Here is a 25,740-nt window from a genome sequence, read left to right as displayed (position 1 = left end):
CTATTTGCATAGAGTTTACATGTTCTCCCTGTGTTTGCTTGCGTTACCTCCAGGTACTCTGGTTTCTTTCCAAAAACCTGCAGGTGGAATAAATGGTTTCCCCCAACAAATTGACCTTACACTGTATTAAACATATGACTATGGTAGGGGCATTAGATTTTGAGCCTCTTTAAGGGACAGCTAGTTATGTGACTACAGACTTTGTAAAGCGCAGCGTAATATGTTGTTGCTACTTACATGCTAATGAATAATATTATTAATAAAGTAGCTTCCTCAGCTAAGGGACTGACACTAGGTCATCAACATTACAGAACAAATCCAGCTGAATGTAACTAATTACTATTAGATAACTTTATAATCGATTGTAGAATGATCCCTTTTAAGTGTATGTCACTATTTTAATAATCCCTCAGGCCAAATGATAAAAGGAATCCTTTGGTACATCAAAGGATTTTTATTTCAATTTTTAAATATGAAAACAAATAGCATGCACATGAAACATATACATTACTCTAGCCCTTAGTAAATAATATATGGCTTAATTCTACACATATAACTACATTTAGATATTTTATGTTTTAATTGTTAAAAATACAATTTATTTTCCCATATAAATGTTTTTTTTCACAATACTTGGTCAACTGGTAGTTACAGTAGTAGTTAAAAAGTATTTTAAAAAAATAAAGATATTTTGTTTTAATTGTGGAAAAGTGTTAGCCACCGTTTTATTTTCACTTTATTTTCACTGAAATCAGAGCAGATATAGAAGATACAAAATTGCAGATCTACATAAAGTAACACATTCTTAAATGCTAGCAGAATAAGCAATTAAAATCAGCTAAAGGAGCAAATCTTTTCATGTGCTGAGTATGAGCATGTATGAGTATGAGTAGTTGGGAGCTCACCTTCGTACTGTACTGATACTCCTTCACTGTACAGGTACAGGGGGCATGGAAACATGACATTTTGGGATTAGAAAATGTGTGCTGAACAAGCTGGCCATCAGAAAGACAGTGAAGTTGTGAAAAATAAGTACTGCAAAGTAATATTAAATTTAAAGTTTTGCTTTGAATTAAAAAATAGTGACCTCAAAAGGTAGGCAGGGACAGGTTTAAAGATTTAAGATAGATAAAGATTCATGCATTAAAGGTTTATGCATATATATATATATATATATATATATATAGTTTTCTCTTACTATGCATTCCTACATGACATTTTATACTCAACAGAGAAATATTTCCGGAAGGTCTGCCTCCCTCCTATGTGTTTGTGGCTACCATACGTTTACAGTCTCCTGAAAAACAGGAGATCATTGATCTGTGGAGAATACAGTCCAAATCTGGAGAGGTCCAAGCAGCAGTCACTCTAGATGGCACTGACAACTCTGTCATCTTCACTGTCACACAATTAAATGCAAATTCCCAAGTGATTAAGTTCAAAGATCCAAGGCTAAAGGTAAGAAAAGGTTTGATGTTCTATAAAAATTGTAAACTTTGCATATAATTCCCTTCACAAAAAAACATATTTTAGTTTAGAAAACATAACTAACTCCTGTATTTCCATTACCAACAAGTTCTACTGAGAGGCCTTAAAGAGACTTGGCCCTTTATTTTTTAAAAATAAACTATATGACCAGCCAATTTATTTTGATAGGAAGCAGAAAGGGAAAGAGTTGAAATCATTTTTTTGCTTCCTGTACACCACTATGGAGAATTATCTTTACTTTATTTGCTAAGGAAGCAACAGGAAATGAGGGGAAATCTCTGCAAAGTGAACACAATTGTCATCCCAGAAAGCTGTCTCTGGAACAGATCTCCGATTGGAGGATTTACTTGCACCTATTGAGGACAACTTAATATGTTTGATCTGACCTTGCTTTCTACTGTAGTGACAATGAAAAATAAAAGGGTGACCCTCCCTATCAGGGACACCAACAAATTAACAGTGTCTAACCATTCCATATGTTATCCAAACCTAACAAAAATAGTTTGGCAAAACATTTACCAAAAAAAAAACTGCATGAGAAAACTATTTATTCATACCTATCCCACCACCTATATCTCAAATATTTCCTACAGGGCTATCTGCCAGCATAATTTTCAGCATATAACATATTTCCCAGTGTGTTGGGTACCTGATCCCCAAATGAACTGCTGTTCCACCCACCACCCCTACAGGATACTGTTTAATGTCAAACACTTCTGGCTGTTATAGTCATAAAGGCATGAAATATCACTGGCTGTGATGGGAATGATTTACCAGTATGGTATAGGACTGGGAAAGAAAACTGATTTAGCAATAGAAAACCCACATGAACACTGGAAAATATACAAGGTCAAATCAATCTCTGGACTCCCAAAATGCTGATGGCTACACTGATCTGCTTTAGTTTATCACATTTTTCAAAAAGGTGGTGATATTTTATATATATAATCAATTGAATTAAAGCCCATTCATGTATGGCTAATCTAAGAGATACAATATGCGAGAAGGCTAACACTTTGCTTGAACAAGTATCACATTTGTGTCAACAGATCTTTTAAAGAAATAAGTAAAGAAAAAACATCTGTGTGACAAGAATCAAATGGCACAGCTATTTTAAGATTGATGTGCTGTCTACTTACTCTGGAGCGAAATAGCTGAAGCTGTTTAGAGTTACTGCCCAGGGATTATTATAGAGTTCACAAGCTGGTCAATGGCTGTTCTATAGGGGCACAGGAATTTTGCCTTCTGAAAAAGTTCCATTGAGCAGTCTAACGTAAAAAAAGTGATAATAGAGTAGCAAACACAAAACGTGCTAATAAAAGAATAACTTTTTATAGTTTCGCTGTTATGTTACAAAATATTTTATTTGGGAAATTAAACGGTGACACAACAGAAATAGAAAATATGATGTAATAACAATATTTTTATGCAGGAATTATTTGATGAAAAATGGCACCAACTGAAGATCCTTGTAAAAAATAAAAGTGCCATTTTATTTCTGGATGACAGTCTCATTGAAAACAGAGCACTGCAAGAAACTGGGCCAATATTTATTAATGGCAAAACACAAGTTTTAAAGAGGCATACATCTGATGAATCTCTTACGGTAGGTATCAAAATGACCACTTATTATATCTACTTGTGCCCTAAATGAATGAGGAATATATTAAGATTTGGGGTGAACAATACAACAGAGTGTTTCTTGTAACAGTGGTCTGTTGTTTTTTTTTATTATTCTAGAAATGCAACTACTACCATCACTGCCGGAATTTGTATTTGTATTATGTTGTTATTAGCAGTAAAATGAGTAACTTCCAAATTATTTCTAAGTCTAGTCTATATACTTAATTCGTCTTTACCCCTCTTTCCATGCCTCCAACCATGCACGTAAAATATTTACAGGATATTACAGTGACCCTTTTTGAATGTTTTGCCTAGATAAGGTGACAATTTAGTGTACACACAATAAGCAGAAAAATGCTGAAAATGGCCCTTAAGTAAATTGACAATCATACAGGTTAGAAACTTTTTCCATTCACTGTTTCATTAGCAAGTAGTGATTATCCTGATTTATGGATGGTACCTAAAAAGCAATCATCATGATGACTTGATTAGGCGAGTTTCAGACAAATTGAGGGGGGAATAATATATAAATAGAGCCCAATAGCAATGGATGGTGGGGGATCCTTTTTGCTAACAATTACTGTATTTGTTAACAGTTACTGTAAGCAAACAATTTCTGTACTTGGAGATAAACATAAAAGGATCAGTAGTATCAAATTAGTATACAGAAAGGAGAGGGCAGTGAGTGAGGGATGTGAAAAAAGTTATGGGAGGTCATAGCCAGATCGGCCACTGTGCCAGGTTTATTAAATAGAGTTAAGACATACTTTATTATATATATAGAGAGAGAAAGAAAGGTGAAAAACTTTTTTGGTTAGGAAATCAGAACTAAGTGTGCAGATTTACTTCAAGTTCAACATAAAAGGCATATAACTTGGTATTTTTATTTAACTTTAAATGTCTACCTATATTTAGATGGAGATACAAAAATTAAGACTGTACTGTGATCCGGAGCAGAGTGAACGAGAGACAGCTTGTGAAATCTACACTGTTGTAAGTGTTTGAAGAACGTCTATAAAACCATATAGAAATTAGAATATTGCATCTTTGTGTTTTGTAAAGTTAACCTAAAAGAAACAACAACAGACTCATAAACCATCCTAAACGAAATTGTGAAATCTCCCTTTTTTTTTTCTTTACAGAATGACCCAAGGGTAAGTACAGAATATATTATATTGATATATGTGACACTATTTATTCAATCAGCATACATTTTCTTATATTATATACTATAGGATATGCAATATAAATGAAACATATCTACTCTAATCTATCTATTCTATTTGATGCATAATATATGATACATGCTATTTATTGTGAACTAATATGTGTGACAATATATTTTACAATTTATAGTGTCCACTTGAGCGGGTTCCATCCTCTTCTTGCCAGTGTCCTGAAGGTGAGGCTGGGTCCCCTGGAAAACCAGGACCTGATGTAAGTGAAATGTTCAATTAGATGGCTTAAAAGGCAACATTATGTCAATATGTATGCAAATTTTCACATCTTGGCAATTTAAATCCAACTGTATAGATGCTGGCCTATTCTTCTCACAAGAACAACTTCCATTGTTCATTAAATGTTGAGAAAAAATATTTCATAGCCACCCTTTCTATATTTTATTAGATGTAAAATTATGTATACCATTTTTATTTCCCAAATATCAGAGTGAGATAATCTTCATTTGTAGTTTCACAGATGATATTATATCTCTAGTGTATAAACTCTGCAAGAGGAGGCTTGAGAGCATTTTGAACTTTTTTGCATGATAGCTGAAGAAAGTGTATTCAGCAAGATGTGATATGGTGATGAGTTGATCAGTGGGGATGGTGAAAAGTTGGTGTTACTAAATTGTATGGATTTTATCTCTTTTTAACCATATAAAGCCTAGTATTTGTTACTGACTGTGGTCCTGCTTTGGTCATTGCCTGAATAAGAGAGTATCTCCTATCATGGCCACCTGCCCAATATTTCTAATTAGTAGCCTAGTCTTCAATTTAGGAAAATTGTAAAAATAAAATAGGACAGGCAGTTTAACTCAAATTTCACTTGCAGTCTTGATTGCGAAAATGGCAAGGAAGCAGTAAATGTGCAGTAATCGTATCAGCTGATCTTAAAATGATTTCTATGGGTCATTGTATTTAATACATTATCACAGCTCTTTTCACAACCTTGCTGATTAAATTGGTAATGTCTCCATGCTTCAAACGCTTTTCTAGTCATTCGAGCAGCAAATTTCTAAAAACATAAATAGCAATGTGTTACACAATTTTAGTCGTTGGAAAAGATCTTTCACGATCCTTTCAAACGACTAAGCACTGCACAATGCATGAATGAGTGCTGTACATAAAGCACTGTTCTTCTCTATGGAGAGGGGAGGGGGAGAACGACGGAGCGGCACCCCGTTGCGCACTCTCCCCCTTCCTTTTCATTAGGATTGTTCATTGTCTTTGTTTACTAAAAAAATGGTTGCGGCATTGCATAGCAGGTACTTGGCAGATAACGCCATATCCTCTGAACACATTCTAATGCCACCATAAATTGGATTGTTACAAGTACAAAGTGGTTAAAAAAGCCATTTGCAAGTTCTTCTACTGTCTACTTTAAATTTCCTTACTATTCCCATAGGGCAGTGAAGGACGCATAGGAGAGCAGGGTGCCCCAGGAGCTGATGGGAAACCTGTAAGTAATTTAAATGTGTATTTAGGTTAATGCTTGTTCATTAGCATATCACAGTGAAATTTTGTCATGTTAAAGACAATCATAAAAACACAAGAAAAGAAAAGCACTCCACTTAATAATATATGCCACAACTTGCCCAGTTAAATTACAAATACAATGTTACATCTCTGAGCAGAAGCATTACTAGGGTTCAGAAAGCCCCAGTACCTTCGGCCATCAACAAAGGATATGACTAGGGAGCCATAAATGTACCATACCACAAATGTATATGCATCTGGGTTACATGATGTGAGCACTGTTTTAAAATGCCACACTTTTTATATCAACATAATATGTTTCAAATATTGTTGGCTTTAAATCACTTTGTATGTTTTCCCCCTTACTGCAAATCTATGTTCTCATTTCTCATTACCATAACAGCAGTTATTTCTTATATTTTGTTTATGTAAAGCAAAGTGCTCAAAAAGAGTGTTTTATGCCCAAAATTGAAGTTTAATCTGCTAATGTTATAACTTCTCTAATCCCCCCCCCCCATAACATGCTATTGATGTTATTAAAAAAAACTTCATTACTGTCATTACTGTGCTTCTCCATACAATACAGGCAGAATATAACGCTAGCAGAGGCTGGTAGGGTGCATTACATACTTCCTGAAAACATCACAAGACTCTCAGCACCTATCTCAAGAACTCAGAAACCCTAATGTAAACATAAATATAAATATCAAAATGCCCTGATGAGTGGATGTTAATTTAGAACAGTGGACATTCCTAGTCAGGCTGCTTTTGCTAGGTAACACCTACATTTAAATATATTGTGAAGAGAGAAAGAGCACGCTTTTTTGGCAAGGAAAATTAAATGATGTATCTAATTTATTTCATGATTACAAGAAAAAACATAATATAATATGAAACCTATCTCTAACAGAGACCAACTATGCTAGTGCAATGTCTACACATAGTATTCCTAGTGTAATTCATAAATTCTGTATAAATAGTAATCTCATAAACAGGAAAGTCACTTGTCTCTTTTTCAGTTGCATTTTGCCTAGAAGGCTTCCTCAGGGCATAAGGGAGACATGCACAGGTTGCATTTGTCAGTGTAGTTCATGCTGGAGTAATAAGTGAGCACAAGGGAGTTGATCAAATGTAAAGTACATCCAGGTAAGTACTTCCAAAGTAGGTAAATGCTTGATAACTACGGGTAGCTAAGAAATAGTTGTGGAAGGAGAGCCCAATATAGGCATCCTCCCCACATAGGAATGTAAGAAACCAGGATAATGAACTTGGGTCTCTGTAACCATTGTTAATAGGGATCAGTTCATTACAAAGTATCTGCTTAGGACTTGTGGTGATAGTACCTTGACAGGGATGTGGTTCACATCCGAGATGTTGTCTAAAGGTCCTAACCCGGAAGATACATTGTCCAATTGATTACTCTTTTAGAGACGAAGATTACATAGTTTCATAGTAGGTTAGGTGAAAAAAAGACATCAAGTTCAACCACTAGGGAAATAAACATATCCCAGATATAAAACCCCTATAAAACATGGTTGGTCCAGAGGAAGGCAAAAAAAAACCCTGGTACAACTTGCTTCAACAGGGGAAAAAAATTCCTTCCTGATTCTATGAGGCAATCGAATGTTCCCTGGATTAACAGTCACTGGTATTTTTTCTTTAAAGCCTTAATACCCAGTTATATTCTGTGCTTCTAGAAAAACATCCCGCTTTTTTTTAAAGCAATCTATAGTAGTTGCTGTAACTATTTCCCGAGGGAGCCGATTCCACATTTCCACAGACCTTACAGTAAAGAATCCCTTCCTTATCTGGAGCTTAAACTTCTTTTCCTCCAGACACAAAGAGTGCCCTCTTGTTCTTTGTACTGATCTCAAAGCGAATAATGGGGAAGAGAGTTTTCTATATGGACCGTTTATATGTTTTATATGTGATCATATCCCCACTTAAATGTCTCTTCTCAAGGAAGAATAGATTCAGTTCAGCTAATCTCTCCTCATAGCTGAGCTCCTCCATTCCTTTTATTAATTTAGTTGCCCTTCTCTGCACTCTCACCAATTCCACAATGTCCTTTTTGTGAACTGGTGCCCAAAACTGGACTGCATATTCCAGATGTGGTCTGACCAATGCTTTGTACAGGGGCAGGATAATGTCTCCATCTCTGCAGTCTATTCCTCTTTTAATACAAGAAAGTACTTTGCTAGCTTTAGATATTGCAGCTTGGCATTGCATGCTATTATTAAGTCTATGATCCACCAGAACCTCTAGATCCTTTTCCATTTCTGATTCCCCAAATGTATTCCCCCTAGACAGTATAAAGCATGCATGTTGTTAGATCATTTATATTAAATGTCATTTGCCACTTGGCTGCCCAATCAAACAGTACATCCAGGTCTGCTTGTAGATTATAGACATCCTGTATGGACATAATTCCACTACATAGTTTGGTGTCATCTGCAAACACAAAAATGGTACTTTTAATCCCAAACTCTCTTGATGTAGTCTAAGCCAGTTCTCTACCCATTTACAGATTGACTTTTCTAAACCTATTGACCCTAACTTGCATATTAACCATCTGTGGGGTACAGTCTCAAATGCTTCAGCAAAGTCCAAGTATACTATATCAACTGCTATTCCACTGTCTACCTGTTTACTTCCTCATAAAAAGAGAGTAAATTTGTTTGTCAACTTCTGTCTTTCTTGAAGCCATGCTGACTATCACTTATAATATTATTTTCTAGCAGAAACTCCTCTATGTGGTTCAAACTCTGTAGGACCTTTCCAACTATGGACATTAAACTAACCGGTCTGCAGTTACCTGGTAATTACTTTGCTCCCTTTTTGAAGATAGGAACCAGATTGGCCTTACGCCAATTAGAGTCTCAAGAAAATGATCATTTAAGAAGTCAATGTCTCAGGAGTAGTATAAGAGAAGATTATGTTCTATTTAATGGCTGTGTTGTATGAAAAGACGTAATGCCTGCAGTCAGTCCAAGTGGACACCCTGCTCTCTCTTCACAATACATTTTAATGATAATTACAAGTTTGGCAAATATCCAATGGTTTAAGATCACTTTTGGTGAACAACCCATATTCCATAACACCTACATGTGATACTGACCCTTCATGTTGGAAAGCACAGAAAATTTTCGAAAGTGATGTGTCAGGAACAGGCTGGGGAGAGAAATTGCTAGCAAGCAAGTCTCTCGTAACGTAAATATACTTAATGATATGCTCTGCTGCCAACTCTGCACAGGAAGGAGGGAGATTTTTGGCCATTCCGGTCCTGGCAGTCCAATGAGGGCTGTGGACTGGGAAGAGGGCAATTTGGAGAACATTGGTAACAATTCAAGACATGCCTATTACCAAGCAGCCTAAAAACACTGCTTACTCCCAGTTTACTTTTCAGATGTATCACCTTTACATTCCGTTCTTCACGCTACCAACTGTTAAGAAGGCATCTGAAAGCAGTTGTTCTGCATCTGTATATGTGACCTTGTACCAGTTAGGCGTCTGTAGCCTTGTGATATGCCCTGATTATATCAACAAATTGTAATTGCAATTTAATCAGCATTTTATTTATTACAGTATATTAATCTTTTTTTTATCTGCAGGCATTGCCATTTACTGGCACATTGGACCTCATTTAATAAAGCTCTCCAAGTCTGGAGAGGATACACTTTCATCAGTAAACCTGGGTGATCCAGCAAACCTGGAAAGGATCTGGTCCAAGATTGAAAACATTTGCTAACAAATAGCAAATGACTTTTAAGAAATACATTACAGGTATGCTGGATCATTTAGCTTCACTGATGAAAATGTATCCTCTCCAGCCTTGAAGAGCTTTAATAAATACGTCCCATGTACAGAAAACAGTTGTACATAAAAAAGTTGGTGGCAGAAACACACGAGTTATTTATGGCACAACAAAAACACACAAAGTCTAATTTACAGAAAACGTTTGCACATATTCTATATTTTTTAATATGAAATACAGTTCCATACTAAAAAAGATTTTGCCCATCAGCCCATTATTAAATGTAAATTTAATTTTACATTTTGTGTATTGTTACCAGCAGATACCACACTTTTGTATTAAGTATTAAATACTGTTGTATTACAAACCATTAGGACATGTGTTAAATATTTTTCCAGGGGCTGCCGGGACCACCAGGAACGCCAGGGACTCCAGGACAAAGGGTTTGTTGGTATCTCTTATGTATCACGGAATATATGAACACTACTATTGTTAATGGGAGAAGATGAAGGGAAATTGTATTGGCTATTTATATGGTAAAGCAAATTCACTTAGCTTAGTGAATTCAGTGAAACTTCACTTTATAAATAATACCCAATCATGTTCAAGGAAATGTAAAAAAAAACATGTTTTTTGCTTGCACATGATTGGATGGTTTAAGTCAGCACAATTTTACCCCATTAACCAAGCTAAGACAAATATCCCTGCAGAGTGAACAGCCTAAATCTGTCAGTAAATCAACTTGTATGATCTCATTAGTTTTTTCCTCAGTGCATTAGAAAAGTAATGTATGGCATGTACAGTGGGCTTCCAGTTAAGAACTAGTGGTAACCTATAATGATAACCCATACAACCTTTTAATTTGACTTTTGTAATTGAATAAACCATTAGGAGTAAAGCATGTGTTAAACATATTTCATCTAAGCAACAGGTCATAGATATGTTAATGGTCTTTTTACCTCTTTCATTCAGGGACCACAAGGGCTTCCTGGACTTCAAGGTGATCCAGGGCCACCTGGACTTCAGGTAAAATGTTGTGTCATTCTAACTTAAGTCATGATTAACCTTATGCAACAAGAAGTTTATTTAATCATTTGCTTATTCATCAAAGATAATATTACAGACAGAATATTAAGATCAGCTATTGCTGGCTTGATACCTAGTGAGTTAATGACTGGGAACAAACTTGTTAAACAGAAATGTAAACTTTTCCGTATTTAATGTGAGGTATTGCAGGTCAGAAGTGCAAAGGGGCTGGGATTTACTGCGTCATCTCTGAGTTAGCATCTTCATCCGGGAAACGGCATGAGAGGTGGACCCTGAATAATGTCTGAACAAAGGTGGTGAAGCAAAAGAAAAAGCACAGCCAAAATAGCACAGGATTTACCATAATATGATATGAATGAGTTAGCATCTTATTAAAAAAACAGAAAATAGATGCAGACTGTGGATGATGCCTAGATAAAGGTGACATCATATAGAAACAGCAACAGCTATAGCCAAGACCTGCAGATGCACCCAGAATAACATGATTGTGTCATATGGAATTGTTTCATGTATGTCTAGATACAGCTCAGGTGTTTCCCTCACACAAGTCGCCCATTTTTCCAACTAAATATTGGGTGGAAATTTGGGACTCTTGGGTGAAAATAATGATAAATAGACCAAATCTTTATTTAACGACCTGGGCGGTTAGCCCGAACCTGGTTCAGGGTAAGAAAACTTGCTAAAAGTGTTTACCCCGTACCAGGTTCGGGGTAGCTGAAAATAGAAACAAGCGTTACATTGCAATCTGATTGTCATACAACATTGTATGACAATCAGATAACAACTGGAAAAAAAACACTTACCTTGTCCCCGCAGCTCCTCCGGAGACATCTGTCCTCTTCTGTCTTCTCCCAGGGTGTGCAGTGACGATCTCCAGGGTTTCCCGGTGATGTTGGTGCATGCGTCAGTGCGGGCAGGAGTATTGGCGGGAAATTCAAAACACTTTGTATTGGATTCAATACAAAAAAGCTGTATTTAGTCCAATACAAAGAAATCTTTATATAATATATATATAATTTTATTATATATATAATATATAAGCTACTGTACAGTTACATTACATAATATTTTTTTTAAAGGTTTTTTTTATAATGTTTTATTAAATTTTTTTTTAAAGTTTATTAATACATTTTGGACATATTTCGGTGAGTTATGCCTAAGAATTATAGCCTACAATCTAAAATAAATTTCAATGCAAAAAGTGTAATGCTTTTTGCATGGAAGTACGCAAAGAATTAGAACACTCGGCGTTCGCGTACGCGTCCCCTGGCGATTCCTGATGATGTCAGTGCATACGCCCGTCGATGGGGGTCGTAGCTGGAAATTCAAATATTTTGTATTGGATTCAAATACAAAGTCCTGTATCCAATCCAATATAAAATAATACAAAATATATTTATGTGGTTTTGACTATAGTTATGTGACGTTGGACTCTGTTTTAAAATTTACCACACTAGGGAGGTGTTTTAGAAAAATAGAGTACTATATAGCATACCAAATTATCGCATTTTCAGTATTTTTTATTTATTTATGCATTCTTGTTTAAGCTGATTTTTGTGTTTTTTATTTAATTTTATTATTAAAGTTATTTTTTTTTACATGATTGTGTGTTTCAGACTTTATTATATTCACAATATCTACTAGTTCTAGTTCTAGTACTGTTCTAGTCCTTGTAGTTACAGGTCTACAATTAAAAAAAATTTCATGAAAAACAGTGTACCACTTTTGGTACAGAAATCCAGACATCAGTGAAACGCCCAGGAGGTTAATAAGAATAAAGGCGAGAAAAGAAACACAACTATATTGTCTTTGTTAAAAAGCTCAATGTGTGCCCAGTACTGATTTTTTGTGTCAATCCTGCTGTTTTTTTTTCAGGGTCGGCCTGGAATGGATGGTGTCCCTGGATCAATAGGACCTAAGGTATATTGAAAAAAAACTTTTTATATTTTAATTATTTGTGCCCTAAGTAGCTAAAACTACTGCAGTATTTATGGTGTTACCTGGATTTTTATCTTGTATTAGCAAATCATTATCTTCCACAAAACTTCTAATGTATGTTAAATAAAATATTGTCTGAGATGTCACTCTGATATTTATATATTAAGAACTAGGGATATTGTGATATAAAAATATATAAAAAATACTATATGTTCATGTACTCTTTATTACATAAATAAATCTTTTCTACTTTATTTTTATTGTATTTGGTTATGTACTATATAATAGGGTTCAATTGGGCCAACTGGTCAAGCAGGGAATCCTGGCATTCCAGGAAAGAAGGTAAGGATTGGATGTAAATCTTAGTTTTAGAATATACATAAAGAAAATGAAAATACAAGTAATGTTGTCTATGTATCCTTTTTTATCTATAAATCAGTTCTTCAACCCATGATTCTTAAAAACATTTACCCAAGGTCCATCGATTCTTATATTCTTATGAGAAAATTAGTTGAATATTTGGTGAAGGCTGTATAAAATGTGGGTAAAAATTTTGCTAAAAAAAAAAAACTAAAAATCCAGTAAAACATTTTTTCCTGGTGTTGTATAGAATGGAGAAGGGTTGGATCCTTGTTCAGTTGGGTCTTGCTGGGTTGAGTAAAGGGTTATTCTTTCATGTCTGTCCAAATATTAACAAATGTACCTAAATGAATGTGGGAAATCAACAATAAAATAATAAAAAGCTGAATGTTTAAGTGTAATAGAAAGCTGAGTGTGTTTTATCCATCCCTCACTATATATATATTTATGTATTTATATGACATATATGCATTTTTTTATTTTTATTTTTATTATGATATATAGATTAATATTTAGGTATTAGTGTAATGTACCAGTTTGTTAAGCTAAATAGCCATAACATCTTAATATTTGGCATTTCTTTTTTTTTTTAGGGCAGTAAAGGTGAAAGGGGGCAATCGGGACCTCCAGGGCCTCAGGGACCATCAGTAAGTGATTTTTTTTATCTTTTACAATTTTTGGGATTGGTATGTAAAGGTAGAAACCTTGGCTTATAGGTCAGCTTTGAGTTGTTACCCAAATGATGTAATGATGTGAACTCCAGCAACAAATCCACATATTTGAGTTCCTGGATGTCATGCTTGGACAGACAGAGCCACTAGGGGGGCGCTACAGTTTCACAGAAATGGTGTGAGCCCTGAGAAGGGCCAAGGTGCCGAGTCTACCAGGTCTTCTCCAGAGCCTCTAGTGGTGAGGATGTTGCGCTGCTGGTTACTGCCAGGTTGCAGTCCTTGGGCACACCAGAGTGGGCAGGAATATACACAGTACCAAATCACTAAGCAAAAGAGTCATCAAAGAAAGAGAGTTCAGGTCACAAGCCAGGGGTCAATTGCCAGGGATCCAAAAATAGCCATCACCTTTTGCATCACCTTTTAGTTTCTAATGTAAATTCATTTTTTTATTTTGTTGCTTGGACAGGTCCAGTAGTGCAAAGTTGAAATTGCAGAAATCAAGGTCTTAATGTCAGCCTCCATGTTTTTGACAGTACAGATGCATTTTTAACCCAAACATAGTAGCCATCCTACTGTAACAATAAAAACACACAATGTTGGGAATCTAGCCACTTTATTTTATAAATAGTTTGGAAACAACAATGTTCCACATTTTGGATAGGTTATATAGATTGTAGGTTATATACAGCAACCTAGCCATTTGATGCAAAGCTACACTATTTAGCATGAAGATCTAAATATGTGATATTGCAATTTTCTATGTACATATAGTGCTACTAATAAAAAAGCATGGTTCTACCTTGGAGGGGTAGACCTAAGATGAGGCAACAATGATGTGGCAAAAACGTGTAGCCTGAATTTATTTTTAAGCAGATAATTGTGAACATTTTAGGTAGGGAAAATTTCCTTTACATATCTAAATCTGACTCACAGGCACACACACTCATGCTCAATCAATAAAATGTTCTGACTTAACAAACTTTTCATCATTCCCTACTGCCATATTTTCTAACTAGTCATGTGAGTTGTGCCATATAGTATGCATTGGTGTTTCTTCTCATTATCAGTCACAATACACAATAAGGATTTCTCTGTGCCATAATGTCATCTCTATCATTTATCCGGATTCACAGAAGCATATTTGCTAAAGCTTGCTGTTAGCGGTCAGCAGAACCCCTCACTTTTGTACTTGTGTAGCATATAGTATATTTTATACTGATTACATAAAAAAAACTGGTATTGTTTTATAAATAAGGAAGGACATCCCAGTGTGAAGGACATCCCAAAATATAAAAATTAAAAATCATTGAGCTGTTTGATCTTACATGCACATCTAATGGAATCGTTTTTCCCCCATCCTTTCACGATATTACCTATGATCATTATTGAATCCTAATCCCTGAATCTGTTTTAGGGTGAACCAGGGTTACATGGAACAAATGGAACTCCAGGGACTGCCGGAATTAAGGTACATAATTCCAATATATTACCAATATAATTTTTTAGCTTTCAATTGAGTGGGGTTTATTTGTCTAATAATAAACATTTTAGAGACAGTATCTAATAACTAAGTAAATAAGTCGACTTAAACATTCAGGTTTGAAAAAAATACTAGTTAACATAGTAAGTTGTTTACTTTGATTCTATAGAAGGTGTTTGGATTCATACATGTTGTATGTTTCTTTAAATTTGAGGCTTGAGAATGTAGTGTAAGAGCAGAACATAACTGTTGTGCAGGCAATGAATTATCATAATACTTTAGTGAACTGAGGTTTTGTCTTTGTTCCTCAATAAACTTTAAAGAGTAGTTTTTCAGATCATAAAACGGCTTTTATTTACTCACTAGTTGATCAATTATTATACTGTAAAAAATATCCTGGACTGATGATAACTGTTCACCTTACAATTTGCAGGGGGATAAAGGTCAGCCAGGTCAGCCTGGAATAGATGGTCCTCCAGGCATACCGGTAAGAACACAAATACATACTAATGTACTTGTGCAACATGTAGGAAGGGTCGGAATTCTAAATTTAAGAGGAATACTAGAGGAATACTAATGGCAACAATACATATTCACTCCATGTTCTAAAGATATATACATTATTAAGCAAATGGCTTTGTATGCTCAGAGGGCTGTGAAAAAAAAGTTTTACAACAAAATAATGTATTATCTAAATCATTCATTGGGGTAGCTGTGCATCTAAACATAATGCTTTACAACACAGATTTGTCCTATGATAGATCAATTTATTCCAAACTACATAGGGCTGTTTTAAGCACATTGGTCATCACCAGTGCAGTGTATGGAAATTATGACCTTATAACAATTAAAACAAGATGCAAGTTATAGTGAGGTGGACTTTTTCATTTCTCTTAGCCCACCTCATCATAATAAGTCTAGTTGTACACCCACAGTAGGTGTACTTTGATAGAATGCAATAAACAACTTTGATATAATCATTGTATGACATTGTTCTAGAGAAGCAAATTCATTGATCATCATTTACAGGGTTTTCGTGGTGCTGCTGGTCTCCCTGGAACAGTGGGATTAAAGGTAATCAAGCTATATTTGCCAAATTATTAGGTAAAATGAATACCTTAAAACAAACTAGTTTTGCAGTCAGACAGAATTATAAAGCAGGTGGAAGACAGTTGAAAATTGGTAACAAACCAAAGTCTGGATAGGCATGGGGCAGATGAAAAGGAAGAGACAGGCTTTAGTAGGAAGCAGAACTATCTATGCAACCGTACTGAAATCCAAATAGTGATACTAGATAGGTTTACAGAATCAAATATCCAAATCAAAGGAATATCCAAGGTATGATCTCAAAAGTGAAGAGTGGAAGATAAAAAAAAACAAAACATTGGCTTCACCATATAAAGGTAGGATTTAAACTCACCGATCAGTAATCCTAGTTTTACTCCCCTTGTTCCCCGTTGAAGAGCAGTTTTTAGTGTAACTTTTAAAAATGACTTTTTGCATGATATAAAATCATAAATGTAAAACAAAAGCTAATCTCTATATTCACTTGCAATTTCAGGGAGAAAGAGGAGCACCTGGACCTAAAGGAGCCATTGGGCCCCCTGGCTTAAAGGTAAGAAGTGACTATGGAGTCTGTAATATTCACCATCAGAAATTCAATGTAATGACAGACTTATAAAGCTTAATAGTAAAACAATAAAAATGAAACCACACAGGTCTCTATTGATAAAACAGTGAATCTGACATTTCCACATTTAGTGCTCATTTTCTCCTAGCTAATAACTAGTTGACTCAGATAAGGGTTAGGCATTATTCCATATACACACAATAATTTGGGGGTATTACATCTAATGTGGCATCAAGTATGAGAAAAAGGTCAGATTGACACATTGAAAATGTTGGAGCGGCATTATCTACATACTGGATCACATTATATCCTGATATTATGATAAAAATGCTATAAGCGAAGTCCTCTGTGATGGCTTTCTTTGGATACTAGTGATCTTCTGGAATAAAAAAAGGACTTCTTAATCACGATGAAGAAAGAAAAATCCAATTTTATTTACTAAAATATTATATTGTATGTGTTATCCTAATGTAGCACATATGTAATTTACAACACAAATGTAAAAGATGAAAGTATCTTGGGCTCAGTTTTTTTTATACTTTAATAAAACTTATATAGACATGAAGTACTGATAATGAATACACTAAAATAGCTTAGAAAGGCTAACATACAAGAAATTGAACACTGGATAATGGGAATAAACCAATTATGTATAATCACAAACCCAGCCTGCTATAATTGGTGTGCACTGCCCTCAAGTGGTTTATCCCCAAATTTCAGATCTTTCATGTTATCTGAATAATAATTTTTCAGAATGAATGTTATTATTAATGGCAAGCTGCAAATCCAGAACTGATGGAGTATGAGTTTTTATGGATTTTAAGATGTAGTCTTTTTTTAAGGGTGAAAATGGAGCGACTGGACTACCAGGAGCTGAAGGACCTCAAGGACTAAAGGTAACTAAATGCTTGGTTGGCTGCCTTTGTATTTTTTAAAATTTTATATTTACATTTCTATATGAAATTTAGGGCTTACAAGGTGATCCAGGGCTTCCAGGACCATCAGGACATCCTGGACTTAAAGTAAGTGGAAAATATCCCAAGGCATTTTGATGCCTACTGTAAAGTAAATAATAACCACACTGAAAAATTATTGCATGGTTTACTATTCTCTTAGATTTTTTCCACTTGCTCTACTCATACTGTACCATATCTACCTAAATCCTGACCAAAACTCACTCTCTTGCCAAACTGTGTGACCATTACTCCAGTGACCTTTCTACCCACACAGGTAAACTTGGAAAGGGTGGATTATTATTATTAATAATATTAAACGGGATTTACATAGCGCCAACATATTATGCAGCGCTGAACATTAAATAGGGGTTGCAAATGACAGACGAATACAGACAGTGACACAGGAGGATGGATATAGTATAAAGCAGCGCAGTGGTGAGAGGTTAGTAGCTATGAAGACCTCTTATGGTCATGCTTAGAGGACTTTGGATGAAGTGTAAGGGAAGTTTAATTACACCAATGTCTACTTTAGCAGATGTTACCCCACAGTTAACCAATGTCCCATTATCATTCATATTACTCAGCAGGTTTTCTTGATTAGGGATGTCAGATTATGGCCCCCAAGCCCTGTAGATATCAAGTACTATTACATATTGGTCTGCAAAGCCCTGGTGGACTCCAAATTTTTCTAATTTTGGATGCTTCGTTTAATCCCTACAAAAGACATTATCTGCAAAGCTGCAGTTCATTCTAACTATATCCTTTCCTACATTTTGCTATGCACCTTGGAGCAGCTAACTGCTCCTTTTTTTACCACAAACCTGACAAAGCCATAGCATTACTAGATTCTTTACACGCCATAGCAAGTCTTGCCTTTTGAGTGCAGGTCCACCTTAATTTATTCATAAAAATTAAAATTGTAAAGGAATCCCAAACTGATTTTCAACTGATACTGTGCTGGTCCCAAATGCAAGACATTTTCCATATTTTACTAATCTTTTAGGTATAATTTAAAAATGACAAATGTATATAATTGCTTTTTATATGACTATTGAGGAATGAATGTGTACTTGACTTTTCAGGGTCAAAGAGGAGAGCCAGGATTGCCAGGTTTGGAAGGTTCAATGGGAATTCAAGGTCCAAAGGGGCACAAGGTAATTAACCTTTAATAGTAGTTAAATAATGCCATCTCATTTCTTAAACATATTAAAGTGACTGTAGTAATAACTAAGTTTATGAAGAAGTCATGTGTGCTTGTCAATGTCAATGACTACCATTAAAAAATTATTTGTCTTTTTAGGGTGACACTGGAGATGATGGAGTTAAGGGAAACCAGGTAAGATTTTTAAAAACTTATGTAAACTTCTTACGCCCGCTCTCTGCCACACTTTCTCTTTTTCTTTATCAATCTAGCTTTGGAAAATGCAGTAGATTGCAGAAGACACAGCTTCTTGTTCTCTCTGCTGCTCAGTTACCTATAGTAATAGACTCAGTATGCAGTGCAGTCCAGCAACCACTAAGTAGAGTGCATGACAAAGTCCTAAAATTTTTTTACCAACTGGCGACTAAACCTTGACTTAGTCCATACCAAACAATATAAAGGGTTTATTCACACCACTAGGCAGTTCCTTCCATTACCATTCCATCAACCATATCAACCTTAACAAAACCTTCAAACCTTCGATTCCGCTCGATGTAACACACTACAGTACACTGCAGTGCACTGCACTAGCAAAAATGCTGGAGATCTGACCCCCTGGTGTGAATGGACCCTTTGCACTTGAGTTTCAGTTTACTTTAAAGTGAACTTGTGCCTACGCTATGGACATTCTGGTTTTACATATTCCATAGCAACTAATAAGTTGTATTTTTTGTACATGGTGAAATAATTACATTCTGTTCACTTCCTTTAGTTTTTTTTATAAATTATCATTTTTAACTGTTTGCTTGTTTCTGGAGTTTATAAATGGTAAGCAGTTTTGAATGAATTACTAAAAAAATAAAATCATGGAAACATGGTAGGTAAATTTTTTTAGCCTTAGCTAATGTCTGTTCTGCCACAGTAAAAAATAGATAAGATTGGAATGAATAAATATTAATAGTGCAGAAGTTGTCTTTATCTTCATTTTTTAATTTTTAACTTGTTAATTTGCTGCAGGGTGAAAAAGGAGAGGCAGGCCAACCTGGAAATCCAGGAATAAGGGTAACATTATTTTTTTTTCTTTATAGGAAAATTCTAAAAAAATGTATTATTCTGCTAAATTAATATGTGTGTTTCACCTGCATGTAGGGGCAAGAAGGCAGCAAAGGAGCAAAAGGAGAGGTACTGAAAAACCCATCTGTTATGATCCTTTATATACACACATGAATATATATGAACCGATACACATGTATTTATATTTCTTTATTCCGATGTAAAGGTACATAAACCTTTACCTTCATGCTCTTTAAAGTGAACTAAACCCTCACTCCCCTATCTGCATTCAATAACAGGGCACCATCTTTGTTCTCGACTTCCTACCTTTCATGATCTTCGTCCATCCTGATTGGCACTGCTGGGATGATGCAACTCCAGTGCAGGGAGTTTATTAATCCCTGGCACATGCAAGGGAAGGCAGGATTGCCGGGTTTCGTTGACAAGCAAAGCTGATGCTGCACATCTTAGCATTGTCGTCAGCTTATCCTAGCAGTCCTTGCAACCAAAAAAATCACGTATACATCCATGTTTGCCTTCTTGTGGGCAGTGTTTGAAGGGGAAAAATACTGAAAAAAATAAATTTGTGAGTATTCAGGTTGTTTATTCTGGAAGAGGTGATGTCCCTTCTCCAATAAAATAGACCAATAAAGATGGACAAAGATCTTGAACCTGGAATAATAGTTATAAGATAGCGGTGCCTGCTATGGAGCAAGTACAGATGAGTGTAATTAAAAAATTCTGAACAGGCAGAGAAAATTATTTTATAGCAGAAGGAACATCACCTGTCCCTTCAATCTTCCTGTTATCCTAAGTAGGGCAGTGAACAACAAACAGACCCATGTAATTTCCCAAACTCTTTGGGGTCTAATTCTAAAGTAGTAAATCTGACATTCACTAAACATTTGCTGGTGGGTAATAATCACTGCCATTGAAAAAACATGAATCTGAAAGGGTCACTGCTTCATCAATAGACCCCTTTAATTAATAAACAGAAGTAATTAGGTGGACTGCCATAATACCCAGTACTTGGCTCTGCCTATCAGGAGCATAAGATGCATAGCCAAGTGGTGTAGCTTGGTCTCCCTATATCTTAGACAACACTGAAAATTACTTTGAGGCAGTGGAGACTTGAGCATATTGAATATATCGAACCCCCCCCCCCCCCTTTTTCCCAATTATTTGCTGCTTACCATTACTTAGATTTTCAGTATACTCTACTGCTGTCTGTGTGCGGTCTAAACTGTTCCTGATATTGGATACTCAATTAAACTATATTGGATTACAGAAAGGTGAAGTTGGTGACAAAGGTGATCATGGCCTGGAGGGAAAGAAGGGAGAAGCTGGCATACTAGGACTGCCAGGACCTCGTGGTTTTCCAGGTGAAAGTGGTCCACAAGGAAGGTCTGGAATACCTGGTATCCCAGGAAAACCGGTATGTACATATTTTTTTTTTTTATCAGGTCTTCTAAACGGGAGGCTTCAACCACTCCAGCTGTTATTGATACATTACAGGATCTCTGTTATTGTGACACGCATAAAGATTTTTATGTTTAACATGTCGTAACAACTTCTCTAAAGGGACCCACCTTCCACAACCCACCATATTGGTATACCTTTGCTTCTTCAAGCAATCATTTTTAATTGACAGATTTATCTGACCCCATTTTAACTTGTCACTGTTATTTTAGAACCCACATAATAAGATGATACCTTTTATATTATAGGCAAAAGCAATATCAGATGACCACATTATGAAGTTGTGCAGCAATGTCCTGCGTGGTAAGTTGTACCCAGGTTATATTCCTATTCAAATGTTGTATATATTTAAATTCTTTTAAATCAACAACATAACCTGCAGATTTTTGTATGGTATAAGAGTAGAGCCCAAAGGCAACCCAGGTAGGGTTATTCTATTCTACTTTACAGCACTGAAACAAATTCCTAAACTACATTGTGAAAAAAAAAAGAAAAAGTGAAGAACAAACTTTTGCAGTTCCCTTGGTGCTTTAGTCTATGTTCAACCAGGAGTTTGTTCACTGCTGAACCATGTCAACTTGTCACTCTCAACCAGTCCTCAATTGCGCCTAAGCCCTGGTTATGGTGTGGCTAAAATCCCTTTTTGTACAGGCGGTTGGCTGTAGTGGTGTTCCAGTGTGGTTTTTCAAAAGCTTCATGCACACCCAACAACGTTGATGTCCATGAGACAGCTTTTAAATGATTTTGCAGGAAGTTGAAATAAATTTCCCAGCATTTTGGAGTTTTAATTAAAAAAATTGTTTGAATTTTTTTGATGTTGTACTAGCCCAAAAACCATGAATTGCATTGGTTGCGGTGTGCTGCATTACATACTAAGAGGAACCTTACATTGCAGAACAGTTTCCATCCCTGCTTCAGAGTATGAAGCCAAGCTGCCCACCATGTGATGGAAAACCAGGCTTGCCAGGACCACCAGGCAACCAAGGCCGACCTGGCGAAAGAGGACCTCAAGGGTACCCAGGAAGAGGAGGCAGATCTGGCTATCCAGGGATCCAGGGGTTACCAGGACCTCAAGGGCTAAAAGGTGTTGATTCCATAATTACTAAATTTTTATACATTTCCTTTGTATAAAATGCAAGTGTAATATTGATAGCACATCAAAATATACAATATAAAGTTATGCTTATAATGACAGATTTTATACCCATTTCTTGTAGGGGATAGGAGACCCAAAGGAGATAAAGGTTATAAAGGAGAGCGTGGCATAGGACAGCCTGGCCCACCTGGGCCTGCAGGTAACTCATTTAGATTTTACTGAGCCAGTATAAAAAATTTTCTTACAGCTGGCAATTTGTTTACCTTCCGCCAAAGAACAGATGGTAGTACACTTATCATAGCATATCCTGGAGGGGATTATAATAACACTTTTCCAAAATAGGAAATAATGCTAAATAAAAATAACTTCTCCATTGGCAGCAAACGTTATTGTACAGACAGATTATAGTCACAATTAAGTAGGGTAAAGGACATGTGTTGCATATAAACATGTACTGCAAGGTAAACTACATGTAATGTAAAGTTAAAAATTAAACAAAAACTTAAACTAGGGAAAGAGGTGACCATTACAAATCAGGAGAGGAAACATAAGAAAAAAACAGCAAAGCTGGTAGAAGTCTCAAGTGTGATCTGTCAGAAATAAAAAAGTCCTGTTTGCAGTATGTGTCAGCTGTAGTAATCTCTCTAAGCCAGCAGGGGGCATGGACACTCTCCTACATACAGGATCCTGGCAATCAGAAAAAAGGAAGGAAGAATACTGGATTTGTACAATAAATCAATAAACCCAATGGCCCAAATTTACAGCTGATACATTTCATTTGTGGGCTAGATATCCAAAAGGGAATATGCACTGTCAGTTACCTACATCTCTCTGTTCCAGAGAAATTGAGGTTAAAAAAAGGGCAAGTGTCCAGTTATGTGACAGGGTAGCTGGTATGATCAGTGTATTTTTTGTATTTTGTAATGGTCCAATAATAATGTAATTAAAGGAAGAGGTTGTTAGCCACAAAAGTACCCCACTTGCTCGTACAATTATGTTTACCTACCTGTTAAGAGAAAATGGGGTTCAACAAAGGGAATCAGACAGTTATGTGTAACAGGGAAGAGCAACATGTTTTGATAGGTATAGATTTTTATGTTTGTAATGATTCCATTGTAATGCAATTTTAAGAGGTGCTAGTCACAGGTGTCCCCCACTTGCATTTACATTTTTAGTGTCCTATACCTCCCCATTTCAAAGAAATTGGGGTCCCAAGAAGGGAACTGGACAGGTAACATAGTATGATAGTTAAAATTTTGTGAGCTGGCTGGTATAAATTTAGGGCCCCACCCCAATGCTCCTTGCCATGTAAGTGGCCCCAAGGGTCCCTAGTTTGCATGTTGAATTTAGAGCTTATGGGACACATGCTTTTGTTTAGACGGGGATCGATATGACGGGGATCAAAACAAATGCCATCCCCTTTTTACCATAGCACCCCAGGCCACGGGAAATCCAGCCATGCTTACACAATCTTTTCTGTTTTATATATCCTGTCTTTTTCTTAATTCTTTAAAAGATTCTTAAGAACCTGGACTTCAAACAGACTCATGAGAATTTTAGAAAGGCCACAGTAAAGATATGTTCATGTTGTTACATTACAGGTCCCCCTGGAATGAATGGAGTAAACGGAGAAGGCATTATTGGTCCCCCTGGAAATCCAGGAAAAAATGGGGTACCTGGAACCCCAGGAAAACGAGGATTTCCTGGGCCTTCTGGAGTCTGCGATCTTTCTTCCTGTCTCTCTGCATATGGAGCACGGGATGATCCATTTAGAAAAGGACCTAATTTTTGAAGCTAGAATTTCTTCTTAATTTTTAGGTCTCAATCCTGAATATATTCTCAGGAAAACTGCAATGTACAGCAGATGTTTGTACAGCATATGTTTTTGCACTGAAATCTGAATTTTCCCTTAGTTGAAGTAGCAGAGGCAAAAAGACTTTTTCTTTGAAGGTATCTTATTTAATTCTAAAGAAGTAATATTTGCTCATATTTTTCTTTTTTTGTGTGTGATTAATTTGACATGCCCCGGAATTATGGTATTATTACTGTCACTACAGTGCCATTGCTGCAAACTAAAGGTTATTAATCATTAATGTTTAATCATAATGTGGCTGTAATTATACCATATTTAGTACCTGTTTAAAATGGACACCAGCCAATGTGATGTGTGCTCTGTCTGTCTTCCTTCTGGAACTCTTAATATGGATTATGCATTTGTAAGGCTATTTTTTTTTTTAAATATGTAAAATTACTCTTGTATACACAGTTGATTTATTCATACCATTACCAATTCTAAAATGCCAACATTTAATTACAGTCACAAAATACAATGTTTTTTTTTTCTTTGTGTGATTTTGTCTCAATGCAATAACATATAATATATTTTCATTTTAAAAGTACAGCTGCAGTCGCACAACATTTGACATTATACATGTGTAATCTTACATATTTGATAATGATCATTTAAAAATGTTATAATCCTCTTTTTTTTCTAGTAGCATTTATATTCTGCCTAACTGTGAACCAATATTGTCACACCACACATCATATAACTATAATTAGAAAATGTAAAATATTTTTCTTGATTTGATTGAGCTTAAAATTAGGTTTATTTGCAAAAAGTGTATAAACAGAAATCATTGCAGATTGTGCATTGAAAGTTTACAAACAAATCAGTATTATAAAATATTTTAAATCTTAAACATTTTAAAATGAGGGGGTATGTAATCTTGTTTTTTTTTGCATTTCATGTATCTTTTTGTTTTTCAATAAAAAATTGTTTCTGTTTTTGCTGTATATTGTAAGTTTTGTATTCATAACTAAAAATTAAGATTTACACAAACAGCCTTTATTATGTGTATGTTGAAAACAAAAACTGGTCTGACAGTGAGACACTGGGGTTGTACCAGGCTGCTGCTTATCAGTGATAGTAGCTTTTCATGACCTAGCAGATGTGATTAAACTGACTGACTAAAGGTGCGTACACACTTCCAATTTTTATCGTTCCATTTGAACGACGATCGATTGGGCAAAAAATCGTTCGTAAAAAAGTAACCAACGACGCCGACGAACGAGAAAAGTCGCTGGAAACGAACGACCGGACCGGCGGATCGGATTGGACGACGATCGTTGAACATCGTTCGTGTGTACGGTACGAACGATGTTCAACGATCGTCGTCCAATCCGATCCGTCGGTCCGGTCGTTCGTTTCCAGCGACTTTCCTCGTTCGTTGGCGTCGTTGGTTACTTTTTTATAAACGATTTTTTGCCCAATCGATCGTTCGTCGTTCGATTGGAACGATAAAAATTGGAAGTGTGTACGCAC

At 35.8% G+C, this 25,740-nt stretch overlaps 1 protein-coding gene across 1 annotated transcript in view; it reads left to right on the top strand.

The window, feature by feature from the left end:
- LOC140331040 (uncharacterized) overlaps nt 1-25,211 on the top strand; it is a 41,888-nt gene extending 16,677 nt beyond the window's left edge. The window contains exons 4-29 of the mRNA XM_072411737.1: nt 1,233-1,458; nt 2,921-3,094; nt 4,027-4,104; nt 4,254-4,265; nt 4,468-4,548; nt 5,740-5,793; nt 9,963-10,007; nt 10,537-10,590; nt 12,487-12,531; nt 12,838-12,891; nt 13,503-13,556; nt 14,995-15,048; nt 15,494-15,547; nt 16,090-16,134; nt 16,622-16,675; nt 17,533-17,586; nt 17,659-17,712; nt 18,729-18,800; nt 18,947-18,982; nt 19,805-19,849; nt 19,937-19,969; nt 21,129-21,275; nt 21,568-21,622; nt 22,215-22,403; nt 22,537-22,614; nt 24,017-25,211. Of these exons, the coding sequence (XP_072267838.1) occupies nt 1,233-1,458; nt 2,921-3,094; nt 4,027-4,104; nt 4,254-4,265; nt 4,468-4,548; nt 5,740-5,793; nt 9,963-10,007; nt 10,537-10,590; nt 12,487-12,531; nt 12,838-12,891; nt 13,503-13,556; nt 14,995-15,048; nt 15,494-15,547; nt 16,090-16,134; nt 16,622-16,675; nt 17,533-17,586; nt 17,659-17,712; nt 18,729-18,800; nt 18,947-18,982; nt 19,805-19,849; nt 19,937-19,969; nt 21,129-21,275; nt 21,568-21,622; nt 22,215-22,403; nt 22,537-22,614; nt 24,017-24,207 (2,038 nt within the window). The 3' untranslated portion in view covers nt 24,208-25,211. The remainder of the gene's footprint in view (nt 1-1,232; nt 1,459-2,920; nt 3,095-4,026; nt 4,105-4,253; nt 4,266-4,467; nt 4,549-5,739; nt 5,794-9,962; nt 10,008-10,536; nt 10,591-12,486; nt 12,532-12,837; nt 12,892-13,502; nt 13,557-14,994; nt 15,049-15,493; nt 15,548-16,089; nt 16,135-16,621; nt 16,676-17,532; nt 17,587-17,658; nt 17,713-18,728; nt 18,801-18,946; nt 18,983-19,804; nt 19,850-19,936; nt 19,970-21,128; nt 21,276-21,567; nt 21,623-22,214; nt 22,404-22,536; nt 22,615-24,016) is intronic.
- Nucleotides 25,212-25,740: the final 529 nt, after the last annotated feature.

Source organism: Pyxicephalus adspersus, chromosome 5, assembly GCF_032062135.1.
Source record: "Pyxicephalus adspersus chromosome 5, UCB_Pads_2.0, whole genome shotgun sequence".
NCBI classification, from domain to species: domain Eukaryota; kingdom Metazoa; phylum Chordata; class Amphibia; order Anura; family Pyxicephalidae; genus Pyxicephalus; species Pyxicephalus adspersus.
The sequence above is the reverse complement of the archived record's forward strand: the minus strand, read 5'-3'. Positions and strand labels throughout refer to the sequence as shown.